The sequence below is a fragment of the Oncorhynchus tshawytscha genome, linkage group LG08, assembly GCF_018296145.1.
Source record: "Oncorhynchus tshawytscha isolate Ot180627B linkage group LG08, Otsh_v2.0, whole genome shotgun sequence".
Classification (NCBI taxonomy): Eukaryota; Metazoa; Chordata; class Actinopteri; order Salmoniformes; family Salmonidae; genus Oncorhynchus; species Oncorhynchus tshawytscha.
The window spans coordinates 43,582,603-43,599,196 of record NC_056436.1 but is presented as its reverse complement, the minus strand read 5'-3'; the positions used below and the strand labels follow the sequence as shown (position 1 = coordinate 43,599,196).

The 16,594-nt window shown below is 40.5% G+C and overlaps 1 protein-coding gene across 4 annotated transcripts in view; it reads left to right on the top strand.

Moving 5' to 3' along the window:
* si:ch211-266g18.6 (synaptotagmin-like protein 1) overlaps positions 1-16,594 on the top strand; it is a 53,015-nt gene that overhangs the window by 28,015 nt on the left and 8,406 nt on the right. For all 4 annotated transcript variants that reach the window (XM_024429703.2, XM_024429704.2, XM_024429702.2 and 1 more), the window contains 5 exons: positions 112-213; positions 432-604; positions 1,599-1,704; positions 14,611-14,772; positions 15,365-15,443. In XM_024429703.2, the coding sequence (XP_024285471.1) occupies positions 112-213; positions 432-604; positions 1,599-1,704; positions 14,611-14,772; positions 15,365-15,443 (622 nt within the window). The remainder of the gene's footprint in view (positions 1-111; positions 214-431; positions 605-1,598; positions 1,705-14,610; positions 14,773-15,364; positions 15,444-16,594) is intronic.

Sequence of the window (16,594 nt, the reverse complement as noted above, 5' to 3'; positions counted from 1 at the left end):
AATACATGAAATGTTGCACTTTTGAAAAAATATTATCACATACATGCACACACCGGCTGATGGCTTTCATATTCCTTCCTTGACTTTTACTCGAACTCTGACCCTCTTCAGGATGAGGGTCTGGACTCAGATGACTGCAGCTCTGTCTCCAGCTATGGGTCTGACTTCTCTGCAAGAAGAGGTTATGGCTCCATTGCTTTGGGCCTCACTGGGGTAGGACCATTTTATGGACAGTTACCATAAAGCTACCAGTTTCAACAACATACTGTAGTTGTTTTGGAAGATGGGGGGGGGGGCATCGATCCTGTAGAGGTTAATATGGTTGTGTTTGGTAATCCTTCCATTTCCAAAATGACGCCTGAAGAACATAACATGCTTTGTCTCCAAATGAGTAGCTTTGAAATGTCCCTCTCCTGTACTCGTTTTGTCAGCGCACTGGCAGTCTTCTGAGTGTGTACAGTGAGGCGGGGGACTTTGGGAGTGTGACTGTCCAGGGGGCAGTGGAGTTCTCGCTAAGGTACAGAAATGCAGAGGAGCTGATCGTCACAGTGGAGCAGTGTCAGGACCTTGCCTACGCCAACCCTCGCAAGCAGCGCACTGACCCGTAATCTCAACACACCACGCATGCATGCACATAGACAAACAAATTCAGACCAATATTATAGTAGTTAAAACAGGTGTTTTAAAGATACACTATGCAGAAATTGTTCTGCCATTTCCTGGTTGCTAAAATTCTAATAGTTAGTTAACAAGCAAGTATAGTGCAGAGAATTATTGTACCATCTAATCTGCTGTGAAATATATTTTTCATAACCCAATATATTGTATTTTCAGCTGTTTGCACAAAACTTAAGACCCAAAAACGAGAAATATTGCACATAGAACAGATGTACGGCTTCTTAGACTTGCTTTCAATGAGAATGACATTGATCTATAACTTAAATTTATATGTGAATTTGGTCAAGTCACCCAAAAAGTTACATATTGCATCTTTAATTGGGGTTTCCAGAACCTACAACAGGTTTTAAAAAATAAATATGAGCCAAATAATAAGTATTCAGTAGAGTATTAGATCAGTTTATGTTAAATATTTTTAAGGGGTTAGAATGGGAAAGGACCTTTAAACGGTGGTCATTGCTGTGTAGAATACAAGATGACTCGTCTCCCATGGCATCAATACTATAAGTTGTTCACTATTGTACAACTTGATGTTAGAAAGTAGTCTATGGGCCAGGAGAAACTGTAATCCAACTATGAGACCCTACAAACTTCAGCTAACTTTAGCCACAACAACCTAACAATCAATGGAAGTTATGGGGGCATGTGAGACAAATCACCTTTAAGTAACATCAAACCAAATATGGAGTTGATTTGATTTCAGGTGATTTTGACATTATCATTTTTTTTACATGCGCACATGTCCCCATCACATCCATTGATTGCCAGCTCGTGGTGGCTGAAATTTGTAGTGGTTGTTTTAAAGAAAACTTAAGTTTATTTTAGCCCATAGTCCCTCACCCTGAGAGTAGTCTATCTTACATCATATTGTAAAATAGTGAACTACTCCTTTAACAGCATAACTCCTGTTTCCTGTGCAGATATGTGAAGACCTACCTCCACCCTGACAAATCCCGCCAAAGCAAGAAGAAGACCTCCATCAAGAAACGCACAATTAACCCAGTGTTTGGTGGAGAGACACTGAAAGTAGGTTTTACCATGTTGTGAGTGCTTTCTGTCTATTTTATGAATTAATTTAGCATGAAAATGTACTTGGGAAAGGTACACATCTCTTAGCCTAGTCTTTGTTTATTTTTCACGCTAATATAATTACTTTATTTGCAACCAAATCTGAGTTTCCCCACCCAACGTGGCTGACTGAAATATGCATGCACATTTGGTGCAGAACCATATGTTATGCGTGTGTACAGTGACATGAGAATATTCCACATTGTTCTTGTTCACCCACACCAGAAGTGATCAGGACACGCAGGTTGAAATGTCAAAGCAAACTCTGAACCAGTTCTATTAATTTGGGGACAGGTCAAAAAACTTTTAACATTTTATGGCACTTTAGCTAGCTAGCTTGCTGTTGCTAGTTCATTTGTCCTGGTATATAAATATTGTATGTTATTTTACCTGAAATGCACAAGGTCCTCTACTCCACAAGTAATCCACAGATAAAACGGTAAACCGAATTTGTTTCTTGTCACCTCTCCTCCTTCCTCCGGAGTGTGGACGTCAGGCTCATCTTTCAATCACCCACGTGGGTATATATGCTCCTAAAAACCAATGAGGAGATGGGAGAGGTCGGACTTGCAGTGCTTTGAGTGTCACAAATAGAACCCATTTGTATTTTAGTGCCTGGCCACGCAGATGCTCGCTGAGGCACGCGAGCGGTGTGGGTGCAATGATTGAATAACATGTATGTGTACATTTATTTTGCAACGCTCGCACACATGTTAGGGTCCTGCATTTTGTTATTTTCTACCCCACATTTCCATCATCCCACCTCAAGGGGCCAATATAGCACTTTCTCACATTACGTGTGAAATAATTGTCACGTGTGCATACCATAATCATTATCCAATTAGTCCAAAGTAAGATCCCATTATTAAGTTAACTGACTTCAAATTAAATGTTTGCTGACACTCACAGCTCTGTTTTCATCAGCAGCCTGCGCTTTAATGCACCAAAATATAAGCCTCAGGACATTATCAGCATAAATATTTAATTACATATTGATTGCGTGTTTTAGAAAACTATTTTTAGGCATGATTATGTTTTGATATTTTTTTTTTTTTTTGACCCTACTTGTTCAAGTCCAACTTTTTCTGAATGAGTTGGGAGGCACATCTAGCTGAGTTTTTAATCACTAAAATACTGTTTGTTTTACTATGGCCCTTTTTCACTATGACCCTTCATCTCAAATCACATTTTATTGGTCACATACACATATTTAGCAGATGTTATTACGGGTGTAGCGAAATGCTTGTGTTCTTTGCTCCAACAGTGCAGTAGTATCTAACAATTCACCACAATAAAAAGATCTAAAATTAAAATAATGTATTTAAGAAATATATACATATTAGGACAAACAATGGTCGGAGTGGCATTGACTAAATACAGTAGAATAGAATACAGTATATACTGTACATATGACTTGAGTCAAGCAGTATGTAAATATTATTAAAGTGACTAGTGCTCCATTATTAAAGTGGCCAGTGATTCCATGTCATCTGATGAAGGCGCACATGGGCCTATTTATATAATGAATATGAATTCGGAGGGCAGAAATGATTAAATATTAAAGCATTAGCCCTCTCACTAAAGACGTCAGTCATACAAAAGATACTAAAATCCGAACTGGTTTTGCAGCACACAGATTCCAGATTGCCTTTGCCGATCGCTCATCATCTTCAACCATCAGTGAGTCGATGGCTTGAATAGTCTCACTGGGAATGGAATACCACAGTAGATGCTGTGTTTTTGGTTGATTGCCAGGCGGCATTGGCGGAGAGTCAGGCAGAGAGCGACCTGTTTTAAATTATATGAGCAAAAAAATATTCAATTTTATTTGGAATGGCAAGCCAGACAAATTTAAAAGGGCCTATTGTCTCACCCTATGTTCAACAATGGCCTATTTCCCTTTATTCAGATTACAACTGCTCACTTTCGGTAATTTGAAAACAAAATAATCTCCAAAATATTGTTATTTTTTTTAAACAAGGACTTGAAAATGAGATTGTAAACTCTGAAAACAACGTTTCCAGTCCGAGAATGAGAATGGTAAATGACTGTAATTAATCCATCCACCCATTATGGGCTATTAGCAGGACAATAGACTCTTGCCAAGAAGGAGGGTACGGGGGGAGAATTGTATTGTTAAGGATGAATATTTTCAGGTGATAACAAACCAGTTCCATCGGGTTAAAATGAGGAAACTTACATGTAGAGATGAAAAACATTTTTTTTGATATACTGTAGACCTACCGTAGGTGTTGTAGGTCTTTAATTTATTTATTTTACTACATAAAGGTCTACTTACTCTGTTGGCGTCTTGACCCAGTTTATGCCCTCATTTGCAATGTAAAACTGCGCGAACCCAGAGTTTCTGGTGGCACAGCTAGCGCTGCGATGCAGTGCCCTAGACCACTATGCCACCCGGGAGGCCCCTTCCCACATGCCTTTTGACGAACACCAAATGTGTTTGCTTATTTGTTTCTTTAAGCAATGGCTTTTTTTCTGGCCACTCTTCCATAAAGTCCAGCTCTGTGGAATGTACGGCTTAAAGTGGTCTTATGGACAGACACTCCAATCTCCGCTGTGGAGCTTTGCAGCTCATTCAGGGTTATCTTTGGTCTCTTTGTTGCCTCTCTGATTAATGCCCTCCTGGTCCGTGAATTTCGGTGGGCGGCCCTCTCTTAGCAGGTTTGTTGTGTTGCCATATTCTTACATTTTTTTGTAAATGGATTTAATGGTGCTCTGTGGGCTGTTCAAAGTTTCTGATATTTTTTTTATAACCCAACACTGATCTGTATTTCTCCACAACTTTGTCCCTGACCTGTTTGGGGAGCTCCTTGGTCTTCATGGTGCCGCTTGCTTGGTGGTTCCCCTTGCTAAGTGGTGTTGCAGACTCTGGAGCCTTTCAGAACAGGTGTATATTTACTGAGATCATGTACCAGATGACACTTAGATTGCACACAGGTGTACATTATTTAACAAATTATGTGACTTCTGAAGGTAATTGGTTGCACCAGATCTTATTTAAGGGTTTCATAGCAAAGGGTATGAATACAGTTGAAGTCAGAAGTTTACATACACTTAGGTTGGAAACATTAAAAGTGGTTTTTCAACCACTCCACAAATTTCTCGTTAAAACATCTCTAGGGTAGGGGGCACTATTTTTGCCTTCGAATGAAAAGCGTGCCCAAAGTAAACTGCCTGCTACTCAGGCCCAGAAGCTAGGATATGCATATAATTAGGTAGATTTGGATAGAAAACACTCTCAAGTTTCAAACTGTTAAAATAATGTCTGTGGGTATAACGGAACTGATTTGGCAATCGAAAACCTGAGATTTTTCTGATGAATGCTTTTACAGTATCCATTGACTTAGGACTCAAATTGCACTTCTTAGGGCTTCCTAGATGTCAACAGTCTTTAGAAATTGTTTCAGGCTTGTATTCTGAAAAATGAGGGAGTAAGAGCACTCTGAATGAGTGGACACCGCAGTGGCCCAGAGATTTTTCATGCGAGAGGCCTTTCTTGTTTACCTTTTATATTGATGACGTTATTGTCCGGTTCAAATATTATTGAATTTTTTAGGCTAAAAACAACCTGAGGATTGATTATAAACATCGTTTGACATGTTTCTACGAACTTTACGGATACTGTTTGGATTTTTCATCTGCCTGTTCTGACTGAGTTTGAGCCTGTGGGTTACTAAACAAAATTGATACTATTTGGATATTAACAGGGACTTTATCGAACAAAACAAACATTTATTGAGTAAATGGGAGTCTTGTGAGTGCACTGATATGAAGATCATCAAAGGTAAGTGATTAATTTTATCACTATTTCTGAATTGTGTAACTCTTCTATTTGGCTGGTTACTGTTTGTAATGATTTGTCTGCTGGGCGCTGTTCTCAGATAATCGCATGGTATGCTTTTGCCATCAAGCCTTTTTGAAATCTGACACCGGGGTTGGATTAACAAGAAGTTAATCTTTAAACCGATGTATAACAGTTGTATGTTTTATGAATTTTTATAATGAGTATTTCCGGTTTTGAATTTGGCGCTCTGCAATTTCACTGGATGTTGGCCAGGTGGGACGATACCGTCCCAAGTCCCCTGGAGAGGTTTAACAAACTACAGTTTTGGCAAGTCGGTTAGGACATCTACTTTGTGCATGACACAAGTAATTTTTCCAACAATTGTTTACAAACAGATTATTTCACTTGTAACTCACTGTATCACAATTCCAGTGGGTCAGAAGTTTACATACACTAAGTTGACTGTGCCTAAACAGCTTGGAAAATTCCAGAAAATCATGGCTTTAGAAACTTCTGATAGGCTAATTGGCATGATTTGAGTCAATTGGCGGTTTACCTGTGGATGTATTTCAAGGCCTACCTTCAAACTCAGTGCCTCTTTGCTTGACATAATGGGAAAATCAAAAGAAATCAACCAAGACCTCAGAAAAATTATTGTAGACCTCCACAAGTCTGGTTCATCCTTGGGAGCAATTTCCAAATACCTAAAGGTACCACGTTCATCTGTACAAACAATAGTATGCAAGTATAAACACCGTGGGACCACGCAGCCATCATACCGCTCAGGAATTGTCCAACATTTTGTGTTCAAAATTTTGACTAGTACTATATGTGTAGAGTGTGTGACCTAGCATTTGTGTGCGTATATGCATGTGTGTGTGTTTCTCTTAACAGTCCTCGCTGTTCCATAAGGTGTATTATTATCTGTGTTTAATTTCATATCTAGAGCATTCCTACTGAGGATAGTGCCCGAAACAAAACACACTAAGTTGATAACTACATGATAAGTCTACTTATATAAGTCTACTACTAGATATTGTAAGGCACTAGCTTCGGACAGTCTACAGGGATGGCTTATTGACCTCTTGGGAGAAACTGGTGAGTACAGTAGCTGTAGAGTTTTGACTCTCATCATGGGTATGGGCTAGTACCCCCCCCTTTGTGTCTTGGGACCCCCATCAGTGGTTGGTGTTGGTGTCCGAGGCACAAACACAAATGTCTGTCACACCCTGACCATAGAGATCTTTTTATTCTCTGTGTTTGGTTGGTCAGGGTGTGACCCGGGTGGGAGACTTGGGTTTTCTGTGTTTCTATGTTTTGGCCTGGTATGGTTCTCAATCAGGGACAGCTGTCTATCGTTGTCTCGGATTGGGAATCATACTTAGGCAGCCTTTTTCCTTTTGGATTTTGTGGGTAGTTGACTTTGTTAGTGGCCTGTATAGCCCTAGTAAGCTTCACGTTAGTTTTTGTTGTTTCTTGTTTTGTTGTCGACATTTATAATAAAGAGAAATGTACGCCTACCACGCTGCACCTTGGTCCGGTCATTTCCACGATTTTGACAGCGACTGTGACAATGTCGAATCCTTTGCACGAGTTGTCAGCAGCCGCATTGGTAGTAGATTGGCTGTAACCTTTCAACCAAATCTCCTGGTGTTTGTGCTTTAAAATGCTCAGTGGTTGTCGAGGCCTGTCAGTCACCACAGAGTACGCATGTGCCAACCGTTCCAGTACCTGCGAACTGAGACAAGGATATCTGGCTGTAATATCACATAGTGTTTCACCAGTGAGGTTCATCGGGTCAGTTGCGGGACTGATGCTGTTAGTTTCATTTTGAGGGGTTTCAGTCCGCTTTAAAGAGAAAATTGTATCATCGGAAGCAGAGTACACTCTGCACGTCGATGCTTTTATTCCTGAGACGGCCGCAGTCTTGCGGAAGTGTCCGACAGACAAGAGAAGTTCATCTCAGCTACAGTATCGGACGACTCCAAGGAGATGGGAAGTTGCTCATTCACAGAGACTGCTGGCTCGAAATCATGAAAATAATGGTCAATCAGGTTTGCCGATTGAATGTGACGAGATATTGTAATATGTCCTGAGGTCAGATTCTGCACCAAGAGGTTTCAAAATGTCTTTTTCCCAAGGGGTGCTGTCGACAGACACCTCGTTGATGACTTCGTGGCACCTAGCATTAGGAGAAGACAGTGTGGTCAGTGGAGACGTCACTGTGACCATGGTTGGTTTCCTTTCCATTATTGGGAGTAAACAATCCAAGTCTGCTCCGAGTAGCAGGGGTTCAGATTCGAGGCTGGTAACATACACAGGGTGATCAAGCGATACGTCCTGGAAGTGTAGTCTCAGCATGAGTCTCAATGTGAGAGGTGAGAGTCTGAGTGAAACCTCAGTGTAGTTTCGCATCGTTCCCTTTTTAACCAATGTTTAGTTGGCTTCAAATACCTTTTTCATTGAACAATGTTTGAGAGATGAGCGACACTGTCGAGCCTGAATCAATTAGCGCAGGAGGTTAAGCAGTCCTCCAGGACTGTTTCCAGGTACGGCCTGTTTGAGTTGCGTTTAGTGGTCATATTCCCCACAAGCTGGAGTGGTCGTTCGCAACGACGTGATGTCATTTCTGTTCAAGGTAAAAAACAGATTTCCTTATCAGGTTTTGAGTGGAATTGGCTCAAAGTTTTTTTCTTCACAACCTTGTTATCAGAGTCTATAGACAAAGCTTGTGGGCTTGTTCCTTGATCGAGCAGGCCCTGGACAGGGTCTTGAGTGAGAGCGGAAGTAATTTGATTTTTAACCTTTGTAGCGCAGGGGTTCCGCCTCGACAACATTCTGCTGAAAAGGCAGCGCGCGAAATTCAAATGTTTTTTTTTTTTTTAATATGAAACTTTCACACATTAACTCTCCATCTTGTGTAACAAGTGTCATATTGTGTTAGTCTGCTAGGGACCTGTTGTCATCATATTAAGTTTATAATCAATAACCTATACAGTGTGTGTGTCCTATGTTATCATTTTAGTTGATTAGTTAATAAATAATCAAATCAATTTGTGTGGTACGGAATGATCAGCGAGACTCGGATTTGTGCAGATTCAGTCTGCGACATTCAGAATGAAACTGATATGAGGAAACAATTCATTCGTGACTGTTAGGATATCTATATATTCTTGAGTTAATTCGGGAGACGTTAACTCATTAAACAATTTTTCCCTTGGTGCCCCAAATTCCTAATGAGTTAATTGTTACATGATTAATTTAAGATAATAACAATTAAACATAGTAGGTAATTATTTGATTAATAACAGTCATCAGATTAATGATAGTCACGTTGTTGTTTGAACGAAACTGACTTCTCTCCATCTCTCACGTTTTCTGAGAGATGGAGACCAACTGTGTATTTCTTTGTTACTGCGTGTTCCGGTAAACATCACGGAAATTAACTGATTACGGGTGAGCGTGAGACGTCATTATTAAACCCCCGTTCCCTTAAAGGGGACTCCGTGGTGCTTGGAACTGACATTCCTGTACAAGTAAGGCTAACTTTTCACTAGATGCTAAGCTAACAAAGGGAGAGCAGCCATTTTTCCTTTGTTCACAGGGCGACACCCTGTGCCGTGGGAAATGGAAGTTCCGCCTCCTTGCGACTCCCGTTCGATTTCAGATTTCTACTATCAGATTTCTGCTATCAATCCCTAGGTGGTGATGAATCACCAGTATATTTTTGTGAAGAAAAAAAATGATTATGTGACAGCAACCATATTCTCACATCTGTTACAACGGGTTACACTTATGATATCCACTTTCAGGTTAATTCAAGTTTATTTCCCAGATAGCCTATAAAGGGATGATTAATCAATAACATCAATTATATTTACTTTTGCAAGCTCATTGAGTCCAACTCCGACAGTACTAATCCAGTATTGATGGAAGTCCCTCCTCTGCTAGAATCCCTTGTGAGTTCAGCTTTCAGGGGTAAGTGACCCCTGGTTGTAAAGAATCACCAATATACAGTGCCTTGTGAAAGTATTCGGCCCCCTGAACTTTGCAACCTTTTGCCACATTTCAGGCTTCAAACATAAAGATATAAAACTGCATTTTTTTGTGAAGAATCAACAACAAGTGGGACACAATCATGAAGTGGAACGACATTTATTGGATATTTCAAACTTTTTTAACAAATCAAAAACTGAAAAATTGGGTGTGCAAAATTATTCAGCCCCTTTACTTTCAGTGCAGCAAACTCTCTCCAGAAGTTCAGTGAGGATCTCTGAATGATCCAATGTTGACCTAAATGACCCATGATGATAAATACAATCCACCTGTGTGTAATCAAGTCACCGCATAAATGCACCTGCACTGTGATAGTCTGCGGTCCGTTAAAAGCGCAGAGAGCATCATGAAGAACAAGGAACACACCAGGCAGGTCCGAGATACTGTTGTGAAGAAGTTTAAAGCCGGATTTGGATACAAAAATATTTCCCAAGCTTTAAACATCCCAAGGAGCACTGTGCAAGCGATAATATTGAAATGGAAGGAGTATCAGACCACTGCAAATCTACCAAGACCTGGCCGTCCCTCTAAACTTTCAGCTCATACAAGGAGAAGACTGATCAGAGATGCAGCCAAGAGGCCCATGATCACTCTGGATGAACTGCAGAGATCTACAGCTGAGGTGGGAGACTCTGTCCGTAGGACAACAATCAGTCGTATATTGCACAAATCTGGCCTTTATGGAAGAGTGGCAAGAAGAAAGCCATTTCTTAAAGATATCCATAAAAAGTGTTGTTTAAAGTTTGCCACAAGCCACCTGGGAGACACACCAAACATGTGGAAGAAGGTGCTCTGGTCAGATGAAACCAAAATTGAACTTTTTGGCAACAATGCAAAATGTTATGTTTGGCGTAAAAGCAACACAGCTCATCACCCTGAATACACCATCCCCACTGTCAAACATGGTGGAGGCAGCATCATGGTTTGGGCCTGCTTTTCTTCAGCAGGGACAGGGAAGATGGTTAAAATTGATGGGAAGATGGATGGAGCCAAATACAGGACCATTCTGGAAGAAAACCTGATGGAGTCTGCAAAAGACCTGAGACTGGGACGGAGATTTGTCTTCCAACAAGACAATGATCCAAAACATAAAGCAAAATCTACAATGGAATGGTTCAAAAATAAACATATCCAGGTGTTAGAATGGCCAAGTCAAAGTCCAGACCTGAATCCAATCGAGAATCTGTGGAAAGAACTGAAAACTGCTGTTCACAAATGCTCTCCATCCAACCTCACTGAGCTCGAGCTGTTTTGCAAAAAAATGGGAAAAAATGTCAGTCTCTCGATGTGCAAAACTGATAGAGACATACCCCAAGCGACTTACAGCTGTAATCGCAGCAAAAGGTGGCGCTACAAAGTATTAACTTAAAGGGGCTGAATAATTTTGCACGCCCAATTTTTCAGTTTTTGATTTGTTAAAAAAGTTTGAAATATCCAATAAATGTCGTTCCACTTCATGATTGTGTCCCACTTGTTGTTGATTCTTCACAAAAAAATACAGTTTTATATCTTTATGTTTGAAGCCTGAAATGTGTATATATATATATATATATATGTGAGAAAAATATATATATTTTTAAAAACATTCCATTGAGGCCCAATGTCATCTCACATTTTGTGAAAGTGGTTACTCTTCTGATATCCAGCCATTCTCAACGGATTAAATATCGTTGTCTCATTCAATTTAACAAGGATGTTAAATTGCTGAACATACCTTTTCAGGTAGATCATTTGGGTGAGGTCCAAATTGATGTGTTTCAACCAATGAGGCATTTTAAACTTTTCCACATTAACCTAGATACAGCAACGATTTCAGGTTAATTAAAGTTGAAGTCCCAGATAGCCTGTACAGGTCTTTAACATTGATTAATCAAGCAAATGTGCTTTTTCATTCACATCCTAATCCCACATTGCTGATCCAGTATCGATGGCTCATTAACATGTTTAAATAGATAACAATAGTTTTTGCAGCTCAAAACCCAAACTTATTATTATTATTATTTCATTCTCATCCACTGGGTTCCCAGTCCCCTGCTAATTATCGAACCCTCACTCATAAAAGGATTGGTCGCTGACCTCGGCAGCAATACAAACCCCAACTATGCCATTAGTGGAAAAACAGCAGAAATTAAGACAAACGCTCTCCAAAATCAAGCATCGGGCGCAGGCCTTGTAAGGTTCTCTCCAGTTTAGCTCTGATGTATCACAATCAGAGATTGGCATTGGTCCAGGACCACAGTGCATGGCTGAAGCACAAGCAAGAAGTGGTTGATATGAAGGATAGGTGAAGAGAACCGGAAAACTAATGACAACAGCAGAAAACAAAAATATTCTGCTAGCCGAAGAACTGCAGTTGAAAACTGAACAATTAAAAGTAATTGCAAAAATGTATTACAATGAACAAGCACAAACTCTTCAACAAAATCATCTTCTACAGGAACAACTCGATTTAGCCAAAACTAAATATGAAATTTAGACAGTTTCTAATATCCCGTTAATAGGATAGTCTCGAGCTCATCCAGATTATTCTAAAATGATTGCATGCTGGCCAATAGGACGGATGGTAGAGGCGGGTTATCCACTCGACGACAGATTCTCACAAGACACCTAAATCTGTATACCCTGTTTCGGGTCTCTTCTTCATGTGAATGACGTGGGGTTTGGGCCTGGTCCGGTATCAGCAGTAAATCCTTTGCGTCTTTTTTTGTCTATCACATCTGAAAATGTTGTTGTCCGCAATGTCCTTATCCATAATCAAATTATTCAGCCAGGTCTGTGAGATAACCAGAAGGTAAATAGCTAATCAAAACCACTAGATGGCAGTAGATTAACTTCTTGCGTCGAGCAATCCCGTATCCGGGAGCGTAATCATAGCCTCAAGCTCATTACCATAACTCAACGTTAACTATTCATGAAAATCGCAAATGAAATGAAAGAAATATATTCACTCACAAGCTTAGCCTATTGTTAACAACACTGTAATCTCAGATTTTCAAAATATGCTTTTCAACCATAGCTAAACAAGCATTTGTGTAACAGTATTGATAGCCTAGCATAGGATTAAGCCTAGCATTCAGCAGGCAACATTTTCACAAAAACAAGAAAAGCATTCAAATAAAATCATTTACCTTTTGAAGAACTTCGGATGTTTTCAATGAGGAGACTCTCAGTTAAATAGCAAATGTTAATTTTTTCCAAAAAGATTATTTGTGTAGGAGAAATCGCTCCGTTTTGTTCATCACTTTTGGCTAAGAAACCCCCCCGAAAATTCAGTCATTACAACGCCAAACTGTTTGTATGACCATAACAAGATTCAACAACTGAGACATAAACTGAACAAGTTCCACTGACATGTGACTAACATAAATGGAATAATGTATCCCTGAACAAAGGGGGGGGTCAAAAGTAACAGTCAGTATCTGGTGTGGCTGCATTATGTACTGCAGTGCATCTCCTCCTCATGGACTGCACCAAATTTGCTAGTTCTTGCTGTGAGATGTTAACCCACTCTTCCACCAAGGCACCTGCAAGTCACCAGACATTTCTGGGGGGAATGGCCCTAGCCCTCACCCTCCGATCCCAGACATGCTTTATGGTATTGAGATCTGGGCTCTTCGCTGGCCATGGCAGAACACTGACATTCCTGTATTGCAGGAAATCACACACAGAACAAGCAGTATGGCTGGTGGCATTGTCATGCTGTAGGGTCATGTCAGGATGAGCCTGCAGGAAGGGTACCACATGAGGGAGGAGGATGTCTTCCCTGTAACGCACAGAGTTGAGATTGCCTGCAATGACAACAAGCTCAGTCCGATGATGCTGTGACGCACTGCCCCAGACCATGACAAACCCTCCACCTCCAAATCGATCCTGATCCAGAGTACAGGCCTCGGTGTAACGCTCATTCCTTCGACGATAAATGCAAATCCGACCATCACCCCTGGTGAGACAAAACCCCAACTTTTTGCCAGTCCGGTCTGGTCCTGCTGCAGTGGGTTTGTGCCCATAGGCAACGTTGTTGCCGGTGCTGTCTGGTGAGGACCTGCCTTACAACAGACAGTCCAGCCTCTCTCAGCCTACTGCGGACAGTCTGAGCACTGATGAAGGGATTGTTCATTCCTGGTGTAACTCGTGGGCGGTTGATGTGCCATCCTGTACCTGTCCCGCAGGTGTGATGTTCGGGTGTACCAATCCTGTGCAGGTGTTACGCATGGTCTGCCACTGCGAGGACAATCAGCTGTCTGTCCTGTCTCCCTGTAGTGCTGTCTTACGTGTCTTAGGTGTCTCACAGTACGGACATTTGATGCCCTGGCCACATCTGCAGTCCTCATGCCTAAGGCACTTTCACGCAGATGGCCAGGGACCCTGGACATCTTTCTTTTTGGTGTCCTAAGTTTTCATAACTGTGACCTTAATTGCCTACCATCTGTAAGCTGTTACAGGCTGACTGCACCTCTCGCATCGCATTTTGATGGAAAGGTCTCTGGTGGGGAAATACAGATTTTATGCGGATTTTAGAATATTAGCATGAAAATCTGAAACCGATTGCATGGAAACCTATCTAGTAACAGATCATTTTTATTTTATTCTAATGCTGCATTCATAACAAGTGGGACACTTTGAAAATACTACGTGTAACCTGGAAGCAACAGGTTTTGTGCATTTACATGCTCTGAGCTAACGCAGATTGGCTAATGGCAAACAAGCTGCGTCAACCATAAACTATTATAGTGTTAAAAAACCATGCAATAAATGTATTTTGATAAATAATGTTTTGTTGTTGCATTTAACTGTCAAATTCTGTTACCGAGGTTATTTCCTTAGTAGTTGAGTTCATCATGTGCTAGAAGTCAGATCTCAGGGATGACGAGTTTCCCACTAGTAATTACGAGTTGGACGGGCTTTCAAGTGGATTATATCCTCGTATTTACGAATTTACAAGATGTTATAAACGCAGCTTATCCTCTTAACACTTAATCTTTTATTTCATTTTTTTTGTACAGTACAAGATGACGATGGATGATCTGAAAGGCAGGACACTGAACCTTTCTGTGTGGCACAATGACTCCAGAGGGAGAAATGTCTTTCTGGGGCAGGTAGACATTGACCTTAAGACCTGGAACTGGGGGCATGAGACCCTTACCTGGTACAACCTACAGCCCAAGGTAAATAGCATTTACTGTATAAAAGTTGTGCAATTTATACAGAAAGAAACACCACAAGGCAGCTTGGTACATTGCCTCCAGGGCGTTGAGGTCAATCCCATTTTAATGTAGTGTTTCAGGTGGATTTGAACTGTAATTAATGGCAAAATGCACCATTATTTTCATTTAAATCTCAATTCACTTTCTGAATTTCCTGAAAAGCCTGCTTATTTGTCCCACCACTGACCTGAGCAGGTCTTTGATAAGGAGGAGTTTCCTGGAAATAAACCACAACACAAATATTATTGTAGAACATGTGATAAAACCCAGCTGGACACCACCTCTCCCTCCCTGACCAACATTGGCCCTCATATGGAGATTAAATGCTATGTGCAGTAAGAGACGATTTCATACTTTATTGGTCCCCAAGGATAGATTAGTTTGTCGACCTGACAAACCCACAATAAGAACAAAAAAGTATCACAAGACATTAAGAACAACTATTGGATATAACGTACGTTTGTAAATGTTTTGGAAACAAAAATCAGTAAGAGCAACACTCAATTATAAATGCCTGTGTGTTAAATTATCATCCACTTGTTTTTATTTGCAGAATCCTGGCGTTCAGGACTCTCCTGAATATCATGGACTGTTGACAGTAGCACTGAAATATATTCCCCCTGGCTCAACAGGTACTGATATGATATGCCTGTCTCTTTCATGAATGGGATAGCATTATGGTATGATAGAAAAAACGACAACTAATTCATGTTTAAATCACTTTACTGATCCAAAACATTTAAAAAATATATATGTATACAGTATGTATAGAGTCAAAAGTTTGGACACACCCACTCATTCAAGGGTTTTTCTTTATTTTTAGTATTTTCTACATTGTAGAATAATAGTGAAGACATCCAAACTATTAAATAACACATATGTGATCAATTATTAACTGAAAATGTTAAACATATCAAAATTATATTTGATATTTTAGAATCTTCAAAGTAGCCAGCCTTTGCCTTGATGACAGCTTTGCACACTCTTGGCCTTCTCTCAACCGACTTCACCTGGAATGCTTTTCCAACAGTCTTGAAGGAGTTCCCACATATGCTGAGCATTTGTTGTCTACTTTTCCTTCACTTTGCGGTCCAACTCATCCCAAACCATCTCAATTGGGTTGAGGGCAGGTGATTGTGGAGGTGAGGTCATCTGATGCAGCACTCCATCAATCGCCTTCTTGGTCAAACCGGTCTAATGTCCATCACTCATGTTTCTTGGCCCAAGCAATCTCTTCTTCTTATTGGTGTCCTTTAGTAGTGGTTTCTTTGCAGCAGTTCGGCCATGAAGGCTCCTCTGAACAGTTGATGTTGAGATGTGTCTGTTACTTAAACTCTGTGAAGCATTTATTTGGGCTGCAATTTCTGAGGCTGGTAACTCTAACGAACGTATCCTCAGCAGCAGAGGTAACTCTGGGTCTTCCTTTCCTGTGGCGGTCCTCGTAAGAGCCAGTTTCATCATAGCGCTTGATGGTTTTTGCGACTGCACTTGAGGAGACTTTAAAAGTTCTGGAAATGTTATGGATTGACTGACCTACATGTCTAAAAGTAATGATGGACTGTTGTTTCTATTTGCTTATTTGAGCTGTTCTTGCCATGATATGGACTTGGTCTCTTACAAAATAGGGCTATCTTCTGTATACCACCCCTACCTTGTCACAACACACATGATTGGCTCAAACGTATTAAGGAAAGAAATTCCCCAAATTAACTTTTAACTAGGCAGACCTGTTAATTGATATGCATTCCAGGTGACTACCTCATGAAGCTGGTTGAGAGAATGT